General features: G+C 43.9%; 1 protein-coding gene across 2 annotated transcripts in view; it reads right to left on the bottom strand.

Moving 5' to 3' along the window:
• Window positions 1-27,427, bottom strand: part of DGKG (diacylglycerol kinase gamma) — a 212,003-nt gene that overhangs the window by 53,399 nt on the left and 131,177 nt on the right. For both annotated transcript variants that reach the window (XM_021708769.1, XM_008051124.2), the window contains one exon: window positions 15,482-15,572. In XM_021708769.1, coding sequence (XP_021564444.1) covers window positions 15,482-15,572 — 91 coding nt within the window. The remainder of the gene's footprint in view (window positions 1-15,481; window positions 15,573-27,427) is intronic.

The raw sequence follows: 27,427 nt of genomic DNA, 5'->3' as shown, positions 1-27,427 counted from the left end.
CGAGGGCCGGCAGCTGACGGCCACCTTCCACTTGGGTACCTTTGGTGAAGACAGTCCCCCCAATTCTGGTTTCTTCCTGAGCCAGGGATGGTAGACGGCCGGTGCGTAGGTAACCTGAGACTGGGTTAGGAGGCCAAGGCGTGTTGACGTGCAAATGAAACGCGCTAGGAACCGTGTTCCTCCCCACCCGGCCCTTGATATCTCCGATCTCTACAATCACCTCATTCTAGGCAGAAGCGGGATCCGCCAAGCTCTCAGCTAGAGAGACCGAGAGCCAAGGGGGCGAAGGGGAGGACACTGATGTTTCCCGGGCCTGGCTGCCGCGGCGAACTCAAAAAGGAGGAGGACAAGGCCTCCTCCGTCGGCCCTGTCGATCCTATTTCTGAAGGTCCTCAGGGAAGGAGATTCCACAGGCTATTTGATGACCTGTTTCGGTTTTTAGCAACTAGGAAATGCTCCCTTCTTCTAACCTCGATTCATCGTGCCACGGATTATGTAGATTTTCCTCTGGTTTGGACGCTGGTGGCTTTGTTTCATAGTCCTGCCACTGGACTGTGTCTGCTCTCAGGGTAGATTGGAGGGGGAACCCAGGACTCGATGGCTCGGGAAGCACGTGTCGCCTTTCAGCTCGAAATTACCTCTTTCTTGAGCACCCTGCCACTGCGTTTTTCCTCCCATCTTCCATGACTCCTTCTTGGTCTTTGTTCTTAAAAATCTTCTTGTTATGGGTATTTCCAAACATACAGAAAAGTAGAGAGAATAATAAGCCGCGATGTGTACCAAATCCCAGCCTGGGCAATTAGCAACGCTAGCAACTGGCAGCTAATCTTGTTTTAATTATACCCGGTCACTTTCCCACCTACATACTGAACTAACTACTTATAGCAAATTCCTGAGATTCTGTCATTTTATGCATCAATACTTGTGTATGTATCTTTAAGTAAGGAAGAAAAAAGAGAATTACCCCAACCTTATTATCACTCTTGAAAAGTAACGATAATTTCTTAGTATCAATAAATATTCAGTAATTGTTCAAATTTCCTCAAAAGTATACTTTTTTTTTTTGAGTTGGAGTCTCACTCCGTTGTCCAGGCTGGAGTGCAGTGGCACCACAACCTGCTGGGCTCAGGCGATCCTTCTGCCTCAGCCTTCCAAGTAGCTGGAACCTCACAGGTGGGTACCACCACACTGGGCTAATTTTTTGATTTATTGTAGAGATGAGGACTCGTCAAGTTGCCCAGACTGTTCTTGAATCCGTGGGCTCAGGCAATCCCCTCACCTCGCCCTCCCAAAGCACTGGGATTACGGGCTTGAGCCACTGCGCCTGCCTAGTTTTTTAAAAATAATTGGTTTGTCTGAAAAGTCTTCACATTGCAGTTGGTTGATATTTCTTTTGGATTTCTTTTGATCTATAAGTTTCCTCGTTTCTTTTTCCTTGTCTTTTATTTATTGAAAAAATGGGTCATTTATTCTGTAGAGTTATGTCTCTCAAACTTCAGTGTGCATACAAATCACTCCAGAATCTTATAAATATGTGAATAAGCTTCAGGAGTCCTGGGCTGGGGCCTGATAATCTGCATTTCTGACCTTCTTCCCGATGACGCTGATGCTATAAGTCCATGGACCACATTTTGGGTAGTAAGGCTGTAGTGTTTCTCAGGTTCTAGATTTTGCAAACTGTATCTCTGAGGTGTTATTTTAACATATTCTTAGTCTATCCCCTATATTTTCACTTGATTTAGATCTAGAGTCTTGACCAGATTCAGGGTTGGTAAGAACACTTCATTAATGGGGCCGTTTATTTCCTATTGCTTCTCATTAGGAGGTAAATAATTTGGTTGTCTCTTTTTAGTGATGTTTAGATTGATCAGTGGGTTCAGGTGTTGTCAGCCTACAGCTTCTGTTCTTCATTAGTCAGTGATGATTCTTGTCTAGACCCATTGCTACAGTCCCCTAATGGTAGGATACCCTTGAGGAACACCCTAGCATTCTCCCTGTATTTTTCTTCCAAATCTCTACAGATGCCATTTTTTCCATGAATTATTTCCTGTATGTACATCAGGGGCTCCCAGCTCCTGGGTCATGGACTGGTACCAGTCTGTGGCCTGTTAAGAACCAGGCCTCGTAGCAGGAGGTGAGTGGTTGGTGAGTGAAGTTTCATCTGTATTTACAGCCGCTCCTACTGCCTGAGCTGTTCTTCTGTCACATCAACCGTGGCATTAGATTCTCATAGGAGCAGTTAGCCCTATTGTGAACTGCGCATGTGAGGGATCTAGGATGTGTGTTCCTTATGAGAAGCTAATGCCTGATGATCTGAGGTGGAGCTGAGCAGTGATGCTATATATTTCATTCTATATTACAATGTAATAGTAATAGAAATAAAGTACACAATAAATGTAATGCACTTGAATCATCCCCAAACCATCCTCCCCTCCTTGCTGCCATCCGTGGAAAAATTGTCTTCCACAAAACCAGTCCCTGATGCCAAAAAGTTTGAGAACTGCTGCTGTACATGTTCCAAAAAGGATCCCCCCTCTCCACCCGCCTCCCCCCAGCATCTGTACTCTCATGGGATCATAAGGGTCACCCAGTCTAATGACCTCATTTTAAAAATGAGAAAACCAAGGCTAAAGAGGTTAAGAGAATGACCCAATGTTACACAACTAATTAGAGTAAGCTGATCTGGCGTTAGACATGTGGTCATTTGGATTTACAAGCATGAAGTTGTGAGTAGTTTTATAAAGAGGAATTATGGCCATGGGATAAGGGCCAGAATCTTAGTGAGTTGTGGAAGATTGCTTGAGCCCAGGAGTTCAAGGCTGCAGTGAGCTATGATCATGCCACTGTACTCCAACCTGAGGGAGAGCGAAACACCATCTCAGAAATAAAAGAAGAGAACATTAGAGACCACTCCTAATTACCAAATGAGAACAATAAGACCTAAAGTTTTCTAGATTACCCAGCTATCTCCTAAAAGAGATGAGACTTCACCAGGGTAAGTAGGGGTGGTGGTAGTGAGGGAACAGAGACAGAATAGCCATGTGATTTGATGGCACACATTGTTGGAGAGGGAATATGGAATATAAAGGGTAATATAATTGAGGAGAAGGTTTTTTGTGGATGTTTGAGGCAGAGAAGACAATTAATACTTGTTGAATAAATGCATAGAGAGAATAGGGTATAGGATGCCTAGGATGGGAAGTAGATGCAGTGAAAGAGAGCATGATGACAAGAGTGGTAGAGTTTTGATATGGGATGATACTGAAGTTCTTTCTTTTCCAGTAAGTGAGAGAGTTGGCCAGGGGGTAGCTATTTTGAAGAGGGAAGCGGGGAAATACTGGACCATGTGTAGGGAAAACAATATTTAGTTACAGTGTGAAGGAAGAGCAAGGGCTGAGGAAAAGGTGGACAACTTCCTGACACACTTGAACAAGGGTTGTGATGGGCTGGAAGGGGATGGGCAGGAGGTGAGGGCGGCCGCTCTTGATGCCTGGCTTCCATGACAGAGCCTCAGAAAGATACTAAAGGGCAGGAGGTGGCTGACATATACCCGACCACCAACCCCATCCCACATACTGCCTCTTTTTTTGAGGGAACAGGACACTGACAAGGCATTAGGCAAAGATAAACTGTCAGTAAACCATCCTGTGAAGCCCCAGGACCCTCACAGGACTGGGGAGATGGTGTTCATGTACATGGAGAGTATTTCTGGTATGGGTGGAGGAAGGAGATCCTCTCTGAATTAGCTGGGTGTAATGTAAGACTATGGAGAAGGCTGGACTCCTTAGGGTCTCCAATAGGAGAGTAGCTGAGGAAGAGGTTAGCTGGGCCCTACTACATGCCTGCTATGGCAGCCTGAGTTGTTCTGTGTAGAGGCCATGGATTTAGGGACTACTTACTTTTTTCCTGCTGTGCACACTGCCTAAATTGTCCATCAGCTCTTGTATGCCTGTTAAAATCCTGCCCTTCCAGCTTAAAAGTTCTCTCCTTTATGAGACTTTTCCCAATACTCTAGCTAGAAACTGATCTTCCCCTTCTCTGAATTTTCATTGCTTTGTTTTCTCCTCTTATATGGGATGTATATTCTGCCATGTATTATGTATATTTTCCTATAACCCCAGGAGACTTTAAGCTCATGGAAGATGGGCACCATAACTTACACAACTCTGTGTTCTCCATAGTTCCTGGCATGTGCTACCCCTATCCGGTGTCCATTGTAACTATTTGTGAATTGAAAGAACATGTGGAGAAATCCTAAAATGGAAGCTATCTTTGAAGAAACTTGGTAGGGTTTCCCTGCTTCCAGGTGAATTTCCCCAACTTCTCTGGATGAATACAGCGACCAAATAAAGTGGACTGAATTTCCAGATAGAGAAAGATATGGAAGATTAACCCAAGTCTACATGAAGTGGCCCCCTGATCACAGCTAAAAGAAATCCATGCCTGAACACCTAAGAATAGAGCAAGAGGTACATTTTATATGAGAGAGACATTAAGAGACAGAAGACAAAAGCACTTGGGGATCCATCAAGAATGATGAGAACCGACTTCCTCTGTGCTGGACTCTGGGGATGTGGCAGAAATGGGACACTGGTTTCTGTCCTTAATGCTCACAGCAGGTAAGTGCTAGAGGCAATGGTGTGCTGCTAAATGCTTAGAAGCAGGCTCTCCTGGGGGGGGGGGGGGACAAAAAAACCTAAAAACAAACTCCCTCATTGTTGTGTTCTTTGGTGTAAATACTCCTATGTTGGTCATTTTCAAGCTACCAACATGACATCATGGAAAGGGCAAGGGGAGTTGGGAAGAGGAGTACCAGCAAGTAAGCTGGCTCTAGTGCATACTGCAGGCTGGAGGAAACATGACAGAAGAGGAAGTAGCTATCTGCATATCTACAGGACTGTATTAGGAGAAATGTATTAGGAGTGAAAGAAAAACAACCAGGGCAAACAGTGATATCTGTTTTCCCTCAAGAAGAACTATAGAGAATATTTTTAGTGCTAATAATCTGACATGTATCGAGGGAGGAAAAGGTGATATATTAAGTGGCATTGATGAGTAGTGATAGTGTTATTGGAAAGATAGTCCAATACTATCCACATACAAAAATTGGCCTGGCATGTAGGTAACTTGTACAAGACAGTAGCTCCTCCTACATTTGAAGGGATTGTTTTATATTGATTTAGGAGCTGATATCTATTGTGGGCAGTTATATAATGAACTAAAGCACATCTATGCTATATAATAATATATATCATTTACCAAGTAACTTTTATGAACCAGGCACTTTACATATTTTATGTCTAATCCTTGCAACCCACAATGTAAGTATTCATCTCCCCATTTTTTATAGATGAGGAAACATTTAGTAAAACTAAGGAAAGAACTTCTTTCCCAAATTTATCAAGGTTCACGGTGGTCCTCATGAACATGCAGGTTTCCTGCAAGAGATGCCAGCAATAAGATCGAGCAGCCAGTCCAATGTAGAGAGCATGTACTTGATGCCCATTAATCTTAGACTTTATTACCTATGAGATGATATTTGCATAGCTACGAGGGATTTGATTTTTCATTTTAAGAAGGACATAGAAAAAAATAGAATCTATCAAGAGAAGAGTAGTCAGGATAGTTATGGACAGTTATGGGTCTTAAGTCGAGTCACGTAAGGAACTGTGACTGTTTAGCTCAGTGAAGATTACCAGGAGACAACATAGAATTTTACTTTCAGCCCTATGAAGGGCAGTTGCATGGAAGAGTGAGGAAGCATGTTCTATGTGCCTGCACAAGGTAGACATAGGGCTAGTGATGGGGACCTCAGTCACAGTTACTGTGCATCTATTTTGTTTCAAGCATTGTGCTAAGTGCTGACTAGGGAATAAGATGACAAGGAATGGCACATAATCCTTATTCAACATCAGGAAGAACTTTCTGAAAGTTCGAGCTGTCCAGCAATGCAACCGGCTTCTTGAAAAGTAGTTAGCTTCCTATCTGGAGTATTCAGGAAGAGGCTGGATGCCCACTTGCCAGAATGTATTAGAATGAATATTTTGTTGAGTGGTAGGTGGGACTAAATCTTCTTCCAGTTCAGAAATTCTGAGTCTATGGTCAGCTTTGCTTTGGCAGGCCAGTGTGTGCTGTACTGAAAAGGTGTCCTCATGACTCTACTTCTACCCAACTTTGTCCACCCAGCTGCGTACTCTGTGTTCTTTGACAGTGAGCTGTGGTGGGCCAGCTAGACTGGAAAGTGGCTGCCATTTGTGACAGGGATGATGGAGTTCTGGCGGGTTTGTGTGGGCTCAAGGAATGCAGCATTGAAGCCATGTACACACAACCTGCTTAAGAACATCCCATGGGCAGAAAATGTTTTCTTCCTCTTTAGCCCTCCTCTGTTGCTGTGCCAGTCGGGCACAATGGTGCCTTTGAGAGGGGCAGCTGGAGGGGGGTGTTGGCAGGCAAGCTGGAAGTAGAACATTGCAGCTGGAGGTGGGGGGGCTGAAATTCATTTCCAGGAGTGAGCCGGCACTGGATGCCAGTTTCCAAAACAAAACTGCTGTTTCTCAGCACTCATGGTGGTGGCTTGCCTCAGAGTTGGACAGAAGGCAAAGTTGCTCTACCCTCCCGAAGTTAAAAAAAAAAAAAAAAAAAGCTGGTGTGCTAAGGCATCTTTAGCAGGTTTTGCTGTTGTCTGGGAAACTGAGTCCAACCTGGGGTAAATGGGGCTTTCTTGGGAGCCAAACTTTCCTACAGACCAAGCAGATCTGATAGTTATAAGGATCAGCCGGGATCAGGGGTATAAAGGCTTCTGAGCCATGAGAGAGGGCTCAGAATGGACACCCCTTCTGCCCTACAAGCCACTGCCTCCAACCCCACAGTTGCCCCATACCCTCGCTGCCACATGGGCTCTGCCCACTCACTGTCTTAACTCTGTTAGATGGGAAAGAGGTGGGAGAACCCTGGCATTTCCTGTCCTGGTTCACAGTTGTCCCAGACCCTTTGCTGCTTTCCAAGATCACACCAACAGCTTAGAAGTGGGTGTGGGAGGTCTTCCCACTTGCTGCACAGTTAGAAGGCCTGAGTGCCAATCTGTGTTACAAATGGAACTAGGTGGGTTGCTTTTATTCTGGTGGCTACCAACAAAAAGGTGTGACTTGAGGCTAGTCAAGTGATAATTTTTATTAGGGTTTGCACTAATCATGGAATTTCTCACACTTTAGTTCAATTTTACAATCAACAAATAACTCTTGAGGAAATACTTCATTTTAGGTGCCGTGCTAGGCCTGGGGATACAGAATGAATAAGATAAAGTCCTTATCAAGGGTACCTGCATAATGAATATTTGGATACCTAACCCTGAATTGTACCCCAGATATTTTCAAAACAAAATTAAAAAAAAAAAAGAAAGATAAAATCCTTGCTTCAGAAAGCTGACTCTCCAATAGATATGCCAAGTCCTGAATGGGAGCCCCTTTATCAACTCAGTAGCCACTTGTATTGGGTGGAAAGCAGAAGGGCAATGCAGAGGCCATCTCCTGCAGGAGGTACTGTGGCATTGTTGGGGGCACGTGGGCCTGGGGTCACAGATCTAAGCTAGAAATTCATCTGACCTTGGAATATTTTATTTTTAGAAGACTCAGCTTCCTTGTGTAAATAATGGGAATAATACACACCATGTAGAATTGCTATAAAGATGAAATAAGACAATGTACGAAGGTGCCAAGACAGAGCTTGCCACAGGCAAGTGCTCAGTAAGTGGCTACTATTGCTATTAATTTGTTGATCTCATTGGTTTTGAGACATAACATATATATATGCACAGTGGTATTGATTCCGTCCTTTGTTAGAGTCTGCTTTTCCTTAAAGATTCAATTCTTCTGTCTTCTTAATTCCTCTTCTAGTGAAGACTAGGATCAGCAAGTTTATGATCACACAGACTAAATTAGAAAAACAAAGCCCTATCCACTGCAGCCAACAAGACATACTTATATTTAATATTCTTTGTCTGTTTAATAAACTAGTTGTAGAGGAAGAAAGGGATTGTAATGTTTTTCTTCCCTTATGTTCCTGAATCTCCTGAGTGTGGTGATGAAGGTCATGAATTCCTTTACGTATTCTAAAAAGTCTAAGTTAAATAATACATTTCCTACTAGCAGGGCCTTACAGTTCATTATTGCTTAAAAGATGCCTTTGTTTGGTAGGCATTGCTTGGGGAAAGTTATTCTTTTACTAAGGGGCCTTGGTGGTAGAAAGGTTAACCTGCCCGAGGCAGAGGTTTGCTAAGAATCTTCCAGAAAAAAACCTGTTGAGGGAGAACGTTTTCTTATGCAACATACTGAGTCATGTGACCCTGCAACCTCAGTCTTCAGAGACTTCCTTGGTCCTTGCCTATCAAGAAAGCTGCATATCACACAACAAATACTTTGTGAAAATGTAGGCATAAGAATTAATCTTTAAAAGTTACTCCCAAGTCCTTGGAAGACTCAAAGTATGTATAGCCAGGAGTTTGAAGACAAAAGGAAATCAAAGCAATTCACAAAGAACAAAAGAAGTGGAAAAGAAGAGGAAAATAAAAGCACATGGATGAATGGAGACTTGAAGTGAGCACCAGGGTACACGTTTGTAAGAAATCAAAAGTGGGTCATTTAAGAGACAGAAAACGTTCTATGTGTCAGAAACCGCAAGCAAACAATGGAATTTTATAAGGGAAAATTGACAGAAACAATTTTTCCTTAGTAAGCTGAACAAGCCTAAGCATCAGTGAAGGAAATTTGCAGTCAGTGCCTGATTGAAAGAGGTTGGAGAGATGGGGAACAACATAGTTGCATTTAAAAACAAATAAAGATTTAACAAAACCCAGGGATCAAAGAGGTCCTCGGAAGACATGATGTTAAAGAAACCAGGGCTAATACTATTATGAGATTGAATGAGTCTAACGTTTTAAGAGTGCTGATCCCTGGTTGGTGAGGCTAGAAGTTAATGTTCTTTTTTGCCCCTCTGTATTTTAAAATGTCCTACCATGGGGTTGGATGACTTCTGTAATCAAGAAAAGAGGTTTGCACACATATTAGGACACTGATGTATGGGGCATCTGGAGTGGTGAGAACTGGCAGGTGGGTAAGAAGAGCCTGAAGTGGCAAGAGCTGCCTTGGATGGTCTCACCATGAGGGAGCTACCCAAAGGAGAGAGAAGAGAATAGACTAGAAGGAGGATCCCTCTCCAGACCAGTCCAGCCTTACTTTTGACTCTAGGGTTTGCTGTCTAAGCAGGTTGTCCCTTTTATTTCCCAAGAACTCAAAATCCCTTCTAACGCATTTCCCATCCTGTGAATGTTTCTATTGCATTTCATTCATTGTGGCTGGGTGGATAGGCTGGGCGGTGGTCAAGTCCCATTCTCCTTGCTCCAGGCTCTGAAAGGCTCTACCTGCTCAAGCCGAGAAGTAGGTTCATGAAGGTCACGCCAAAAGAGACTATGGCTTGAAGACCTCTTCCCCCCTCATTTGAAACCGTGCTATACCAAGGCAGAATAAGAGAATGCCTCCACTTAAAGCTTGAGAGCTATGGGTTCTCTTCTGCGCATACTGGTTGGATGAACTTGGTTAAGCTACCTAACCTGTCAAGGCCTTGATGTTTCTCTGGAAAATAATAGCACTGGTTTGGATTGGAGGAGCTAAAGACATCTGCCTGATCTTAAAGTACAGTAAGCTGACTCATTATTCATGAAGCCTTTTTACACACATGGCTGTACTAAATGCCAGTTTCAGACTTAGAATTCTCATAGGTAGGACTCATATAATGGTTAGGGTTAAATACTGCTGCTAGTACAGTGCTCAGCACATTCCTTTTTTTAACTAAAAATTTTTTATTGAGGTAAAATTCACATAACATAAAATTAACCATTTGAAAATGTCAGTGGCATTTAGTATACTCATTCACATTGTCTTTTTATTATTTTATTTTATTTTATTTATTTTTTGAGTTGGGGTCTCACTCTGTTATCCAGGCTAGAGTGCAGTGGCATGCTCACAACAATTGTGGCTCATGGCAGCCTTGACCTCCTAGGTTCAGGTGATCCTTCCAACTCAGCCTCCCAAGTAGCTGATACTACAGGCATGCACCGCCACACCTGGTTAATTTTTTGTAGAGACAAGGTTTCACTATGTTGTCCAGACTGGTCTTGAACGCCTGGGCTCAAGCAGTTCACCTGCCTCAGCCTCCCAAAGTGCTGGGATTACAGGTATGAACCACCATGCCCAGCCCACATCATCTTTTTAAAGCATCAGAATGCTACAGTCATTTTGGGTTGGGTTCCATTTAACTGTATTAAAAAAATGCTGTACTGCACCTCCATGCTCACCTCATGCTCATGTGCAGGAAACTCTCTAGGTCTAGGCTGAGAAGAACTTATTGGGCCATACAGTCTATGAATGCATATCCAGTTTGGTGTGTATTGCCGAACTGCTCTCCAAAATAATTTACCACTTATGTTCTCACTAGCAGTGTCTGAGAGTTCCCATTTCTGCTACTCCTCACCAATAGAGGGTGAGGTATTCATGGAACAGTATAGAGCAGTTCAAATTATAGCCGGGTGCGGTGGTGTGCACCTGTAGTTCCAGCTACTTGGAAGGCTGAGGCGGAAGGATCGCCTAAGCCTAGCAGGTCAAGGTTGCGGTGGCTGTGAGCGTGCCACTGCACTCCAGCCAGGGCGACAGAGTGAGACTCCAACTAAAATAAATAAATAAATAAATAAATAAAATAAAATTAATGAACCAGCTCTATCAACACGGAGTGATCTTAAGAACATAAAGGCGAGTGAAGAAGCACTTTACAGAGCATGAAGGGGTTGTGGGGAACTTCAGCTTTATCTGTAATATTCTATTTTTTTGATTAAAAAATACTTGGAGGAAATAAGACAAAATAATGACAGACGCCAATTCAGAGCGAGGACAGGGAAATGAGAGTATCTGATATACTGTTCACAAGACTTTTCTGTGTTTAAAAAAAATCCTCAACTAAAACGGGTAACTGATGTGCAGAGATTCCCAAAATATACTAGATAACAGATTTTTTTTTTTTTTAGCAGCTTCCAGATTTGGACTCACTTTTCCTCCTACCAAAGTTCATATTAGTATCATGAATGAATACTAGCTCATATTAGTGGCTCTGGCCAGCTTTCCCTTGTGAACATTGTTTTAGAGATTGGATTAAATATCAAGGAATTTTGGAAGTTCTTATTTTTAGCCAATAAAATGAAACATCTGCAAAGAATGTAAAATAAGCACTCAAGTTGAAGCCTGTCTTGTCTGCTCCACCTAACTACAATTGCATCTAGAAACCTTTGCAAGGCTATTCTGGGCCCGGGGAGGGGGAGGTGACTCACTGTGGACCTCCCTCACCCCACCCCCCACCTGTTGATTCAGGTGAAGTCAGGTTAAAATGAATATTAAGAGACTCTTTGGAAGGGAAGAGATGTCAGAGAGTCCCTGAGATGTGGCCTTAGACCAGGGATGGTGACAGTCAGTAGCGATAGGGGTGCAAGTGACAAGCTGGCTTCTTAATTCAAGCTCACAACAATTTATCAAGTGTCCAGATTCCAGGTACAGCACTGATGTTCACAGGCCTTCTTCTGTGTTCCCACAGAGGAAGCATCTAGGGTGAGAGTTTGCAATATTTTTTATGTCCCTTTTTGACAAATGTAAAAACCTCATGCCTGCTTTTAACGTTATCTGAAATGTCAAAATAAAGACTGTGAACAAGAGGTAGATCAGATATGCTCCAAACCTCCTTGGATCTCTGCTTTAGACTGAGCTTTTCAAGTGCCAGTACTGCCTTGAAACTCCTGGAATTCTGGCAAATTTTGACTGGAAACATGATCTGATGACATCTGCCACTTAGGGCTGTTTTGTTGTTTCCATGAGGCATTTAGCACCACTGCCAGTTACATAAAAAAGTAAAAACAAAAAGCCCTGAAAACTTTAATCCTAATAATGGCCTTGGGAGGTACGCTGTCTCCCTTTCTCCCATTTTATAGACGAGAATACTGAGGCTCAGATGTGTAGTTCAGCAAGTTACTTCACCTAAGCACAGAACGGGACTAATTCCCAGGCCTTGTTAGTCTGAGTTAGGGCCTCTTCACTGTGCCAGCCATGGCCAAGTGTCTGCAGGGGAATAGTAGATTTGGAGTCACCTTTTCTTCTGCCTGAGTTACTGGGCCCTCCAGAAAACAGGGTCCAGAGTGATCTGACTCATGTGGCTTCCCAGAACTCTTTGGATCTAGTTTCCCTAGCACGAGTTAGGTGAGCACTATGTTAACCAGTTCTTGTGTGTTCTCGGGACTAGTCTCTCTTGTCAACTGGGCCATAAGCTTTATTTCAGAGACAGGACCAAGTCTCCTATTCCTTGTAAATCAGCTACCAGCCTCAGAGAAACAGACTGTTTATCATGTGATGGCTTTTCATGGAGACCTTCCCTGCAATATCTCATTTCCACCATTCAACTTTTTGCCAGAGTGACAAAAAAATGCAAACAAAAGGGAAGAAACTAAATGAACCTCACTATCTATCTGTCCCCCTGAGTTCCTTTCAGTTGCTGAACCTCTTGGCCTCAGTCTCCTCATACATAAAGTGAGGATATTAATATGTTTGTTTTGTAGATCAAAATAAAATGAGATGCTGGGTGCAAAAACCTTGCATAAACTGTAAGGCAGTTTTCCTCTCTGATTTTCTCTCCTGCCATTCAGCCTGACTGTTCCGCCCTCCAATGAGAAGTAGGACTGTCTGCTGTTCTTTGCAAATCATTTCTTGGCAGAGCTGCCCAGTTGCATGAGTTGAGAGGGAATCAAATGGTCCCACATACAATAAAGGAGGAAGAAACAAAGCCTTCATGCTGAAGAATTTACTGAGCTTCTAGCACTTGTTAGGCAAATCTCTATTGCGTTCCAAGCTAAACTCACTCCAGAAGACCTGGAATCTTCTCTCTACCAGTTTTCAGTAGGGAAGTCTTGGTCACGTGATTTAATGTATCTGAGACTCATTTTTAAAATGTGAGAATGCTTGCCTCCCTGAGTTGTCATAGCAAATGAGGACATGTTATGCAAGGCAGTCGAAGTATGTGACATTTTCTCACCTCATTTTACTTTTTTCTCCCTTCTGTTTCCCTTCTAAGTCTCTATGCCTTGGCTTATTAGTCCATAAAATGGGAACAATAATCCCTGGCCTACTTAGCTCACAGGGTTGTTGTGTGACTTTGACATAAAGGCCATGGTAGGACTCTGAAAATAGTGAAGTGTAGTATAAATACCTGTATGGAGTTATTCTCGGGCTTGCTGACCTTGAGCTGGTAAGTCTTGTGTTAGTCCTCACAGGCCAGCCACCTTTACAAGGTAACTCAGCACAGTTTTTCTTACCGACTCTTCCTGAGGGCCCCGACGCTCTCCCATCTCTCTGCGAGGCTCTGCAGTCAGTCTCCTTAGACCTGTTATCCCTGTGCCTTGCCCCATTTTGGCTCTCTCGGGCCTTCTCTGGACCACAAGGCACAGAACCATCCAACCCACGATTCTCTGGATGCAGGAATGGTGCCTGCCCCAATCCTGAGGACTGCCCATCACATGACACTCTCCACCTCACTCCCCCAGCTTACCTCATGAATAAATACTAAAAAGACTCATTATGGGGAGATAAGGAAAACAGGAAGTGCTTCTGAAAGCTTCCAACAACCCCACCCCCTCCAGAGGCCACCAGTGTCTCTAGTGAGGAGTCCAGCCCCCTCTGCGGTTGAGGAAGAGCTGCTGTGTCTCAGACTCAGAGGGGACCATTGGGCCTGGAGCCGGGAGGGTGGGCCAGAGGCAGGGGAGCCAAGCTGCTGTATTCTGGGCACAATTTCAAGGCCAGCTGCAGGGAGAACAAGCAGTCGCTGTGCGCCTGCAGCTGGCTGTGGTTAGGCTAGGGCTGTCCCTCACTTGTGGTATATTTAAAGGGACCCCACCAGACTAGCAGCATGCCAACAGGAAAAATGCACACATATCCCTGTTAACCACACTCAGGCCCTGCCAAGGCATGGCCTCTCCTCCTTCCCCTGCGGCTCCCAGGGAGTATATTCACGTGTCAATTGGGAAGGACTGGCTTCTCAGCCTTGCCACACCACTGCCACATACCACCTGGGGATACAGGACCCTGGCTTCTGACCTCTCTGCTCTCTGAGCAAGCTGACCAGAAATTCAGGGGATTAGCTGAATGGATCCCTCCCACCCTGGTGTCGGTAACCCAGCAACCGGAGGGGAGCAATGAGTCAAATAGTGAGGCAGAGAACCTCTGGTTTTATGTTTTGTTTGTGGAGACTCCCTGGGAGTAGAGAGCACGGGGACACTTTGTGGGGAGTGGCGGGGCTCTCCCACATTGCTTTAGGCCAAATGTCCCTCTTCTAAGGGTTGCCTGGGCCCCAGTGCCCTCTATGAAAGTTTCATGGCAGAGCTGATGGGCTAGGAGAAACCCATCTTGGCTGAACTCTCTGGCTGCCTCTTTCAGTTGTTTTTGTCAAGTGAAAACAAGACTACAGACCTGAATCCCATGGGAAGATTGGGTTGGTCACTAAGAACTCTGGGCAAGAGAACTGATGGACCTGAGGTCCCACAGAGCAGAGACAGAGTGGGTGTGCATAGACGTTTGGGCCTTCAGGTGGCCAGAGACAAGGGGATGTCTTCAAAGCAATCACTGAGAAGACTTCAGGAAAGCAGCTTAGCAGAAGTGGGGTGAGGGGGTGGGAAGTGGGCAGCTTATCAACCAGGGGAGGGAAGCCCCCAGGCAAACTGTCTGAGGCAGGCTGCTACAAGTGCCGGAAGAGTTAGTAAAACACAAGTGCACTGACAGGACAGGATCGGCTACATAATTTGTGGGGCCCAGTTCAAAATGAAACCCAGAGCTCTTTGTTAAAAAGTTATCAAGAATTTCAAGACAGTGATAGAAGAGCATTAACCAAGGGCCCTTCTGAACACAGAGACCTTTGTGACTGCACAGATTACATACCCACAAAGCTGACCCTGGGTACCTATGAGTAAGCTCCTCGAAGCAGCTATGGAAACGGAGGCAGGTGAACTGGGGATTGTCTGGTCACCTCTGATCTCAACCTCCCTGTTCCCCATGCCTACTGCCCTGTGGCCACCAGTTTCCAGACTTTTGTCAGGCTTGGAATATTTCCTCTATCCCAATAGCAGCTCATTCCTTCGTGCTGGTGGTGACTGCGTCTTTGCTTCTTTGAAAAGGGGGGAGTAGCATGGTGAGAGGAGGGCTGAGGGCAGGAATGGACTGTGACTCTGGGCCCCAAGTTCTCCCTGGTCAGGCCACTGGAGCTCTCTGAGTGAGGTTGTGGAGGTGTTGGGGAGCAGAAGGGAGAAGCAGCACATCGACTCACAAGAAGAAGATATGTCCTGAGGGTGTGTGACAGTCCAGGAACAGAATCAAGGTCCAGGAAGCCATCTCCTTACTTGGTAACTTACCTCCAACTCAATGTGGTCATGGAGTTTCTTGCAGGTGGCGGCAAATGTCTCCGAGGTGCCAAATTCAAAGTACCACAGCTTGTTCTTCATCCTGGACCACAAAGCAGAGAGATGGCTCAATATTCCGTACTTGAAGTGGTCGTGTAAAATAGCTCAGCTATTTGCATCGGGAGGCCCTCAGCTCTCCCCAATCTTACATTTTCAGCATTTGTTAATTAGTCGATCAAGGAATAGAAATTTTTACCCTTTGTTCTTGCTAGGAACCTAGAGAAAATCCATTCATTTCTTAGACATCTTGGCAACCCTGGGTGAACTGCCAACTGCTTTCTGAGCTTCCTGGTCACCAACAAGAGAAAGACCTGTCTGCCTCTGTATCTGCATTAAGGAAGGAGTTCCATGAAAAATCAAACCAGATGTGGTGAACATTGATAGCATGCTCTGATAACTGTCCTTCCTATTATTCAGGCAGAGGCCTATTTTGGGTATGGTTAGGATATGAAGGAAAGATCATATAGCTTCTGAGACTTGAGGGATGGACCGTCTTAGAACAGAGGAGGGACAGTTCCACACGTGCCCAGTCAGTATGTGTATTGCATTGACTAGGCTCTGACTGGGGGAACCAGAGTGGCAAGAATTAGATGCAGATGTGCAGCAAGTTGGAAAGAGAAGGAAAAAGGTGAGTTGTTTGATAGCAATAATCATCTCCCCTTTCCTTGAATGCATTTGCTTAGGCCATGACAGTCCTTATCATATTTGCTTCAAAGTAAGAATTCACCACTTTGAGCTTTAACATTTTTCAACATTTTCCTTAGGAGAAAAAAATCAATCAGTGGTGTTCCCATACAGCTGGGGGCTTTTGCAAAGTCAGATGGTGTGTCCTGACACTTGGTGGTTTTGGTCAGATGGTCTCACCGGGAAGTGTTTCTGAAGGTATTCCTTTCCTTCCACACCAATTGTCACCCCATTATCAGAGGCTGGCTAAGATGAGGGACACCTGTCCACTTTATGAGCTGACAGATTTTGTTAAGGAAGATTAAACAGATTCACATTCTCCTTGGCACTCAGGAGAGAGGAAGCCACCTTGCACGTTGCTAATCCTCTCTCCTCAGATTTGTAGATAAAGGGAAAAGGAGCAGTCTTCAGAGGGAAGAGAGCTCTTATTTCTTCCTAGTTTTCCTTTGGCCATAGCAGATGACATTTCAGAATAACAGATACAACTCTTTTCTCTGTATTTCTGTAAGAGTCTACCGAGAACATGAAGATGAGACTGTGTTCTTCCACTGTATGAAGATTTCTGAATAGCTTTTCTGACTCTTAGTATGCATGAAAATAAACGATAAATGGTGAAGAAAATAAGAGAAAGCAAGGTCTAAGGTAGCATGCCTCATGAACAAAGTTAGAAAAACTGGGTGTACTTCCAGCAGACCAGCGCATCAACCTGTGTGCCTCAGCACAAGTACACCTGAGATATTTCCTCAGTCCGCAGAGTGGCCAGGTGGGGTCTGGGGCAGTATGAGTCCCAACATCATGGCAGACATTCTCATCTGTATTCCCAGTGTGTCAAGCACATGTTTTCATTTTCTCAGCATGCCATGATGTAAAAAAATATATACATATATTGGAAAACATTCTTCTAGATCACTGGTTCTCTGTTTGCACAGTAATGTGCACATATAAATTACCTGGAGATTTCATTAAAATGCAGAATTTGATTCAGCAGTTCAGGGTTGGGGTCAAAGATACTTCATTTTCTAACAAGCTGCTGATACTGCTGGCCTAGGGATTATACTTTGAGTCATGAGGATCTGGATACTACACCTATGATTTCCAAACATTAGTATTCATAAGAATGCCCTGGGTAATGTAATTAAAATGCTGCTTCCAGGGCTCCAATCTGTAGAAATTCTATGAGATAGTTGTGGAATTGAGCCAAGGAATGTGCATTTTTATGAGTGTCCAGGTGATCTCTACGCAGATGGTCAGTGAACAGGACTTTGAGAAGCATTGCTCTAGATTCCAGGAAAATGAAAACCATGGAAAAGGACAGAACTGGTTAAACCTGAAGGAGAGGATTCTTCAGAGAGGGCAGAATGAGGGTCAGTGACTTTCTTTTTTTTTCTTTTTTCTTTTTTTAAGAAAGAAAGGTGTATTTAAAAGTAAGTTAGAGAGAGAAAGAGAAGGAAGAAAGATTCACCTCCCCAAGGTGGGGGAGGGGCCAAAGCCAGGAAGCATGGAGACAGCCATAGCTCAAAAAGCACACGGCTACACCAGAGTCTAGCAAGGCAAGGGCCGAGGGTCAGTGACTTTCAATAGTCAATGATGACAAAGGACCAAGTACTGGGAAGAACACAGACTGTCATAAATGCTAAGGTTCAGAATTCCTTTGTGGCAGCAAGAGCATCTCTGTAGCCAGGAGACTTGCATTGTGATTCCATTTTCAAATATCACCGCTTGTCTGAATCATGACTTTTGAAAGTTACTGCCAGTAGATTTAGAGTTTTAATAAAAATTTCCAGAAGCCATGGCTATTTTTGCCCAGTAGTGGCTCTTCTGATGATTTAATAAGGTGAAAAGGTCACGGTTAGGTCAGTATCGCAGAATGACTGAGAAGATCAAATAGCCTACTTATCAATTGCTGGCTGTGTAACGTTTAACAAGTTATTTAACATTTTAAAGCCTCAGTTTCTTCATCCATAAAATAGAGATGAGAAAAAGATATGCTTCAAAATGCAGCTGAGTAGTTAAATAAGATGATAGCAAAAACACTACATAACACTTCATGCATAGTAGGCTCACCAAGAATGTTAACTATTTTCTTATTAGCTATTATCACTTCAGTGCCTTTAGTTGGCATATTTGGATAGCATAATAAGGCAAAAATAATAAATGAGTTTGTGAGGCTGTAGACATTATATATTCATATTTTTATGGGCAAGAACAATATGCGATCATATTTGTTAGATCACGTGTCTTGATTTTTGCTTAAAAAATATGTTCCCCTCATGTCTAGTTTAATCGATTTTTCCAGCGTTGTAGACCACATCCTAATCCTTGACTGATTATCTTGACTGGTAACATGATTGGCCAAAGATGTGATGCTGATTGCTAATATGGGTCTATGAAAGTGCATGTTGGGTGTGAGAAAAAGTATTTATCAGTTCAACAAACATTCATTGTGTCAGGGACTAGAGGGGGTGTGCTAGGTACAATGAAGAACTAAACAGCATTCCATAAGTCAGACACCTGGAAAGGACAGATAGGAAGTAGACCATAGTGTTGTAGGGCACGCACCAAGCAGTAGAGTACATAGAGCAAGGACATCCATTTCTTAGTGAGGTCAGAGCTGGTTAGAGAAATCATTCTAGGTGGTGATGCCAGAGTTCAGAAGGATGTGGAAAGGAAACAAAGAAGGTAGAGGATAAGCATTCCAGGAAAAGGAGGAAGACCAAGTAATGGGACAGACAAGAGAGATTGCAGCCCTGCTACTGGAGGGGATACAGAACTCAAGATAGGGGTTGACCAGAGAAGACTAGAGAAGCAGACAGGAGCAAGATTGTGAAGGGTGAAATGCCATGCCTAGGTGATAGGCTTTATCTTAAGGTCTACAGGGAGTCATGGACCATCCTTCAGTGTGGGGACGGGAGGAATGGTGGAGGTGGTGGCAGTAGTGACCTGAGCAGATTTATGTTTTTTTTCAAAGATCATCTTTCTAGGTGTGGAGAGTAGATTTGAAGTTTTGAAGTAGAGTATAGACAAGAGACTTGGAGAATAGCTTGGAGATGGTGTAGAATTCCAGGAGAGAATTGGGAAGGGCCTGTACAAGGACGGCGACAGCAGTACTGGGGGAGAATAGTGGAGGAGAGTCACAGCTAAAATTTAGGGAGTTGACAGGGCTGATCAGTTGTTTGGAGTGAGAGAGAGAGAATAGTCAAAGTGACATCCAAGTTTTTATTTTGGACAGCTTGCTAGACGGCAGATGCCATTTCCTAAGATGGGCACAGGAGATCGATTTTCCATTGGCAGTCCTCTTTGTAACCGAAATATAGCACTTTTGTTTTTGGCTCATATGTCCATCCTCCATCCATCTATCCACCCATCCACTTGCCCACTGAACATTTTTTAGCATAACTGTGGGCCAGGCATGGTGTAGGGCTTGGAAATAAGTGATGAATAAGATATGCAGAACCTCTGCCCTCACAGAGCTTATACGTGTTTAATAGTTTCACCAAGGCTCTGACATTCAACCTCTGACCCACAGGAGATGTGGTTTTTAGATGTGTCCAAAATCTAAATGCTTCCATTTCCCCTCTTTTAACTCAGCTGCTTTTTGGCTAGAAGTGAATACATTCCATTCCTACAGTCCATTGGTTTTGTACTCTGCCAAACATTTCACATACACTGTCTCTTTCATTTCTCAGAAGAGCCTTAGAAGAAGGTTCCTCTAAGATTTACTTATTACCACAAATAAGGAAATTCACCCATGGAAGTGAATTCTCCTCCATCTCATCTTTTTCTTCCTCCTTTTTCTTGCCACCATCACCAGCACAGCACCACCACCATCACCTTTCCAAAGTCTTTGGGAAAACCCTACAGACACATGATACTCTACAATTTGAGGTGGGAGACATAGCCCTCACTCTTCCTGACAACCAGAGAGTCTGAATGCAATGTTCCACCTCCCCCCCCCCCCCCCCCCCCGTTTTTTTTTTAAAGATATCTCCTAGCCACATTGCTCTTATCCCTTGTTGGAGAAATGTGGTACTGGGATTTTGTCTGTTTCATCTTCTGTTGTATAAGGACACGTCATTTGGGAGCTGAGAGGCTAGGGTTCATGCCTGGCTTTGCTGCTCACTGGCTGGGCAAGTTATTTCAGTTCTTTAAACCTTTGTTTCTCCTTTTACAAAATAGGAATATTATTTTATGTCCAATGGTGTTGTGAAGCTTACATGGCAAACACAAAGCATCAAACAGGTGTTGAATGTACAGTAAGTGCTCAATAACAGTTCTTCCTTTGCTAGGAGACATAGTCACTGGAAGACTCATTCCACAATGGCTGCAGGGGTAAGGACAAGAATAGTGTGGGAATCTCTCCCAGGTGGCCAATACTTTTTGAAGAAAATAAGACTAATAATGTTTTAATGACTGCTGGAGTGCTTTTTTCTGCATCTCTCTTCCTGAGTTGTCTTTGGCCCATCATTTCTTTCCCTCTCATAATCATCTTTCAGCTGGAGATGACTAATCCTTAACCCATTGTTCTGAGGCTGATTTCCACTTCTACGCAACTCCCAGGTTCATTGTTAGGCTCCAAGCAACCCAGGTGAACCCATTCTTGAGGCAGAAGATATTCAACTGGGCTCTGAGGGACTCTCAGCCACATAAAAAGATGGCAAATAACAGTAGTGACACCATGAATCGGGTCTATTTCTGGTTTTTCTTAATTTTCCCCTGGCTCATAAGAAAATAACACCAATCGCACACTAGTTAGTTGAATCTTTTCTTTTGATGGATGAGAGGAAAAATGAGACTAACTAAAAATGTTCTTTTATGTTTGTCAGCAATTTAGGGCTGGAATCAATCATCATCCTGACAGCTATGAATAGCCTGTTTCAAGGATGTCCACAAGTGAAACTCAGCTAGCTGCTGGGCATTTGCTTTACCAGCAGAGGCAACGTATTCAGCTCGCTCCACCACGCCGAGCTTCTGGGGACCCTTTTCTGAGAATCAAGGAAGTTTTAAGGGCAATGGACTTTTGAAGTCATCAAAACATGAAAACATTTCTTTGGCTTAGAAGTCTACACAGAGAACACTACAGTTACTTCTCAAAATAGAAGCCCTTGAAGTGAAGGTATTCCTCTTTGTGGTTTGGACTTTGATAATCAGGTTCCCTGAGTGGCTCATGACTCACATGGTTAGTTGGGCCTTCCGTGTCAGCGTTAAATAGATGCTACCCACAAAAATGGGATTCTGTGTTGTGCAGAGGGTGGGGCAGAATGATTTAGCGGAGGCTAGGCTATACCAGCAGGCAGGGGTGAGGAGACTGCCTTCCAGCCCCAGTTATCATACACATAAGCATGTGACACCACAAGAGTCACTTGGTAGCCCCAGGCCTCAGATTCCTCATCGAGAAATGAAGGGCTTGGACCAACTGCTTTCTAAGGTTTCTCTGAGCTCCCTGGACAACTTGAGATAACAAAATACAAAACAAGATGGGAGGACCCATGTGCCCCACAACCGCTAACACATAGAAGTGTGGGCCCAAGTATTACTAGAGCTGACATTATTGAAAGAAAATCCATAAATATATTTTTAATGTAAAAATTTCCTGATTAAAACCGGGCTCAGTGGCTCAGCCTGTAATCCCGCGCCTTTGGGAGGCTGAGGTGAGTGGATTGCCTGAGCCTGAGGGTTCGAGACCTGCCTGGGCAGCGAGACCTCATCTCTACAATAAATCAAAAAAATCAGCTGGGTGTGGTAGCGCGTGCCTGTAATTCCGGCTACTCGGAAGGCTGAGGCCGCTGAGGCAGAAGGATTGCCAGAGCCCAGCAGGTCGAGGCTGCGATGGCCGGGAGCAGCCACTGCACTCCAGTCTGGGCGACAGAGTGAGCCTCCAACTCAAAAAAAAAAAAAAAAAAATTTCCTGATTATTAGAGTTGGCAACAAATTCAACTTTTTAAGAGTGTGGACCAAAAACTACATATCTCGGAAAACTATATCTAGCCAACAGGACATTTCTATACATTAATTACACATTTTCTTCAGATTCATCTCAACTAAAAAGCAAAATCAATGATTTCTTAATACCACTTTTGGGCTTCTAGGATGTGGTAATGTTATTATAGATAATAGATGAATATCGGGTTATTAAGGTAAGTAATAACCTAGCAAATCAAACATGTATAATAGAAACACAGAAAGGGAAAAAACAACTGGAGTTTAATTATAATTGAGGGATGATTGATAGTGGTAGCATGGTGAGCACTTTACCTATTCACATTCTACATTATTTGAATCCCAAATGCCTTTGCAGGTTTAGTAATTGTGTTATCCAAAGTTTACATCAAGAGTTAAAAAAAAAAAGTCAAGGTAGGTGGGCTTCGCACTAAAGCCAGGATGACTGTCACCACACAGGTGCTGCAGAACCCATCTGTGTCACCCACATAGCCAGCTGCTCTGGCCCATCAGAAAGCTTGTCACCACATTTAATCCACCCTTCATGCTGTTCCCTATTCTTTCTGCTCATCAGAATGGACCCTCGGTGACACTCAGGCACGGAACTGCGGATGGAATCATCTTTTCCAAAAGGGGGCAGTGGCCCCTTTGGTTCAAGGGAAAGTGAACACCCAGCAATCAGGAAGGAGGCTTTATAAATAGCTGTTTTTGTACGCTGAATGTGACTCTTGTGCCTGCTGTTCCTGCCAACAGATTTGTGTTGGCTCGATGTATTTTGGTTTCAAGGGGCGAGGTATTCCCTGGCTTATTTCCATACTTGGGACAAGACTGGTGTTCATGGCACTCAGGAAAATCTAGGGTAGTGAATGCTGGGAGGACTGGAGACCAGAGACCAGAAGGGGGTGGGCAGAAACATGGAGAACAAGAAAGAGGGGAGCTCTCAAGAAGGGTTTTAAGGAAAAAGAAAGATTGAGAAAGGAGAGAGAAACTTGATAGAATATATTTGATTGTGTATTTATGGAAGCCTCTTAATAACCTATGAAGATACTTAAATCATTTTTATGTGTGGCAAATTAACTAAAATTACAGGTGACAGATTGTTTGCACTTAAGGGGCCTTTGGGGCTTAGAGATTCTTGGCCATCATGGGTTCCAAAGAGTCTTTCAAAGTAAAAATGGAGTCTGCAAGTTGCTGTCAGTATTTCTTAATGTAGAATAATCTTTGTGAATTTAATCACAATAAAGACTGAATGGGTTAAATTATTTTTTATGTGAAATGGAATTAAATAAATTATATTGGTTGCAGTTTGGTAACCAGAGACAGTGATTGAATGGCAAATGGATGTTAAATAATAAAAATGGGAAAACAAGTGATTAATCAGCTTTATGACTGACAAATTTTTATTCTATAGGGCATCCATGGGAGGGGTGAAGGGATAAATAAAAATAGTGCACTATTCTTTTTTAATGTTGAGTTACATATTATAGTGCACTATTCTATGGGAAGAGGGCACACACAGAACTAGTACTGTATACCAGGGGTTCTCTTCTAAGTCATGGCAGCCTTCTTATGGTACATATTAGGGATCTGAGATCAGTCCTTGATGATGTAGCTGGGAGGTACACAGTTGGAATGCTAACCCCATCTCCTGACTTCCAGTTCAAATCTCTTACCTGGTTCCCATTGTTATAACCTAGAGGTGTCTGAGAGAAATGGAAAAGTTGACCAAAGTCACAAGAGCTAGTGACTGCAAAGCTATGGGACATTCTCATTCATGCTTGCGGGCTGGGTTTACTTACATTGATTACCCAGGTATGGCCATGGGCTCCCAGCAAAAGATTGGCTGGCTCTGGCTACCCCAGACTCTGTGACACTCTTCATCAAGTCAGTGATCTGAGCCTCCCTCATTGGTCTCTGATCTTCACTCTTGCCCCAAAGTAGCAAGGGCCAAACCCACAAGTCTCATGTTTAGAGTGACTTTTGCACCCCAGAATTTTTTGGGGCCCAGAATCATTCAAGGGTGATTCTGCCCACTCCCACCCTCCCAAATCTACTGCTTCTGAACAGTGACCCTCTCTTCCACATAAGACAGTTTCTTTCTGGGGACTATGGACACATTCTCCTTTGATAGGTTTTCTCAAGTTCTGTCTGGCACCTGACAATATCTCCTCCTAAGGGCAGGACTCCAAGCAAAAAGCCTGCCAAAGTCTGAAATTGGATCCTTTTCCAATGCAGCACACGTGGACACGTGTGCACGTGTGGACTCACAAACAGGCTGCAACAAGAAGGCTTCTCTGAGACTCATGATTCACTATCACTGAACATGCTTATAGACACTGCCTCTTTGAGGCTACAGGGGCTCTCCAAAGTCCCAGCAACCTGGCCAGAGAACTGCCACAGTGGTGTGAATGCCATAGCTTTGGGGGTGACTCTTAGGAGAGAATGCTGGGAAGTGAGCAAGGTCAAGAACCATCTTGTCAGGGGCTACCTTTCCTGAGAGTTTGAGTCTCCAGGGTGGTTTTCCAGTCAATATCTGTTCTTTCCAGGAGAAAATAGTTCCCTTCCCTCATGCAAAAAAAAAAAAAAAAAAAGAAAAAGAAAAAAAGAAAAGAAAGGAAAGAAAGAAAGTCTTACAGTTGGCTGTGTCTTAGCAATCCTCTCTCCCTTTGAAGAGTTATTTGTGGAAAGAAAATCCCCTTCAGGCCGATTTGGCTGAGGCTGGAGGGCACTGAATAAGCTTGCTCTTGGCAGTTATTAGAGAGCGAAGTCAAACATTGAGACAAAAAGAAATCCCTGCCTGGAGGGAAAGGGGAAAGGCAGACAGGAATGTGTATTCCTGTAGTGATGACTTAGCTGTGCTTTACCAGCATTCAAACACCCATCAGTCCCTGAAGCTGGTATCCAAAGGCAGGAGGGGACAGTTAAGACACAGGAGAGTGAGGCTGGCTTATTAGAACATGAGCCCTGGAGACCTAGAGGAGGCAGCTGCCTTGCTGGAGTTGAACCTTTTGCTGAGGAAGACCACTTCTTTGGGCCTGCTCAACCAAGACTAAAATGTGGGACTGTCTGGGGCAGCAGAAGCAAACCTTGGAAGCAGGCCACGCCCTCACCTACTGTAATTGCCAGGTGTGCTGGGAGTCAGCCGAGCCCTGCCTTCCCCCAGCTGTTGGGAATAATCTCGGCTCCCACCTCCCAAGTGTTTACTGTATGTCTGAACAGCACTGGTTGCTTTATACACCAAAGGGTCCCTCATTTGATTCCTCACATCTGTGGTAGCTATTTTGTAGATGTGTGAGACTGTTGTGCTATGGCAAACGCAAAGCTAGACTGGAACGGTACCACAAAGTCTATGGGGAGGGGATGCAGGCTCAATGAGCTTTCTTTCCTCTGACTCTCACAGCCGGCCTTTCTGAACACGAGGCAGTGCCCAATTTATGATAGGTCAGGTTACAAAAGTTCCATGGTTAAGCCAGTTGTTTGTCACTCTGAGCACATTTCCCCATAGAAACAATGTTATGTTGAGGTTGGGTTCCTAGGCTAACCCATAAGAGCCAATGAATCCAGTAGGTGCCCCAAATATAATCAAGTTTTGGAGACAGCTTGCTGGAGCTGAACGAGCTCTGGTTGGAAGCCAGAAAGGTCGGAATTCAAGCCACAGTTCAGTCATTTGCTTGCTATGTGGCCTTGGGCAAGTCATTTAGTCTCTTAATTTCTTCATCTTTGAATTGAGATATTACCTACCTTACAGGAATATTAATTAAGAATACATATGGTGTGTGTGTAAATATATATATATATATATATGAGTAATATGATATACACTCAAAGACCCAACAGAACGCTATTGCCATGTATAAAGCTGGCTTAGCGACCTCATGGATTCTGAGTTCCAACTAGAAATACAGGCAGTGCATCTTTCCCTTTGAATTTGGATTGGGGGTGTTTGCTTTCCGCAACTTCCTGGGAAAGAAATATGGAGATTCTTCTACCCTGGTGGTGACCTTGAAGTCTGGGCTGGGGTTCTTATTAGGATGGGACTGGAGATGCTAGGGAAAGCGAAAAGTAGCTGGGAAGGGTCATAGAGAGCACACAATTAAGTATGCTCCTATGTCTTTCTTTGTGATGACAAAACTCCAAGACAGTCTGCTTATTTCCTCCTAAGTTTCCTGTGCCTTCCACACTATCAACCAGTTAGATGCTCCTGTCTGGAAATAAGTCCAGAGTAAGTAGTTCTCTCCTTTTCCCCCTACCTTCCCAGTCATGAAACTGCTAGCAAGGTAAGCCAAAAGTTCATTAGATGGGGCAGATGCCTGGATAAATACCCCCTTCCCTTCCCTACTTCGTCTTCTTCCTGTGCCAGTTTTAAAAATCTTAAATAGGAAAGCATCAGCCAGAGCTTCGCTCTGCCTGAGAAGACTGTAGTAGATGCTGCCAGCAAAATCCTTTCTATTTCGTCCTTTTGAAAATCTCCTCCATATGCTCCCTACTTTGCCTCCACTCTGACGTTTGTGACTTCATATACTTGTGTATGCATTCCTATCGCCCATTTCAGTGGTTGCAATGTAGATGAACTTGTCATCTCCACCTGGATTCTCTAAGGTCATGCTTGTCTCCCCTAATGAATATGCCCTGCTCGGTTTGCCCCTCTCACTGTGCAGTTGGCAAACTCAACCCAGCTGTAGATGTGGCCTCAATGTGCCTTCCTGCCAGTTTCTTGGGAGAACTGCTTGGCACTACTTTGGCCACACCTCTTGTTTCTAGCTCGCACCTGCTGCCCTTCTGTGGGCTGTGATTTTGGAGTTTCATTTGAACACTCTGCTTTATCCCCCTTAAGTCTCATTTTAAAGCTCTCCCATTTGGTCTTCAAGTCTCTGGCCAAAAATATTCCTCCTGGTTTATGTGATAAGCTCCCAATTCCTTGCCAGGGGCCTCTCATTCCAGCACTGGAATCCATGGTCCAGAAGCACAGTCGTTCCCAGATCAGCTACAGAGCAGCTCTGTTTTACCCATATGTGCCTGTTTCTTCTAAGTTTATGACTCATGGCTGAGGAAGAAACTAAAGCATTGCCTTTGCCCTACCACATGCCTCGGCTTTCTACCCAAGACATCAAGAATCACTAGGGATACTAGCCTGGATTCTTCCACATGTGTCATTTGCCCCCATGCCCACAAGCAGACAGGAGAAATAGTCTGTAAGTTATATGTGTATGTGCACTTCTTTCTGTCTCCAGTGCAGGGTTTTTTGTTTTGCTTTGTTTTATTTTTTAAACCAATGTG

The sequence above is a fragment of the Carlito syrichta genome, unplaced genomic scaffold (genome assembly GCF_000164805.1).
Source record: "Carlito syrichta isolate Samal-C Ts95f unplaced genomic scaffold, Tarsius_syrichta-2.0.1 Scaffold63716, whole genome shotgun sequence".
In the NCBI taxonomy this organism is placed as follows: domain Eukaryota; kingdom Metazoa; phylum Chordata; class Mammalia; order Primates; family Tarsiidae; genus Carlito; species Carlito syrichta.
The sequence above is the reverse complement of the archived record's forward strand: the minus strand, read 5'-3'. Positions and strand labels throughout refer to the sequence as shown.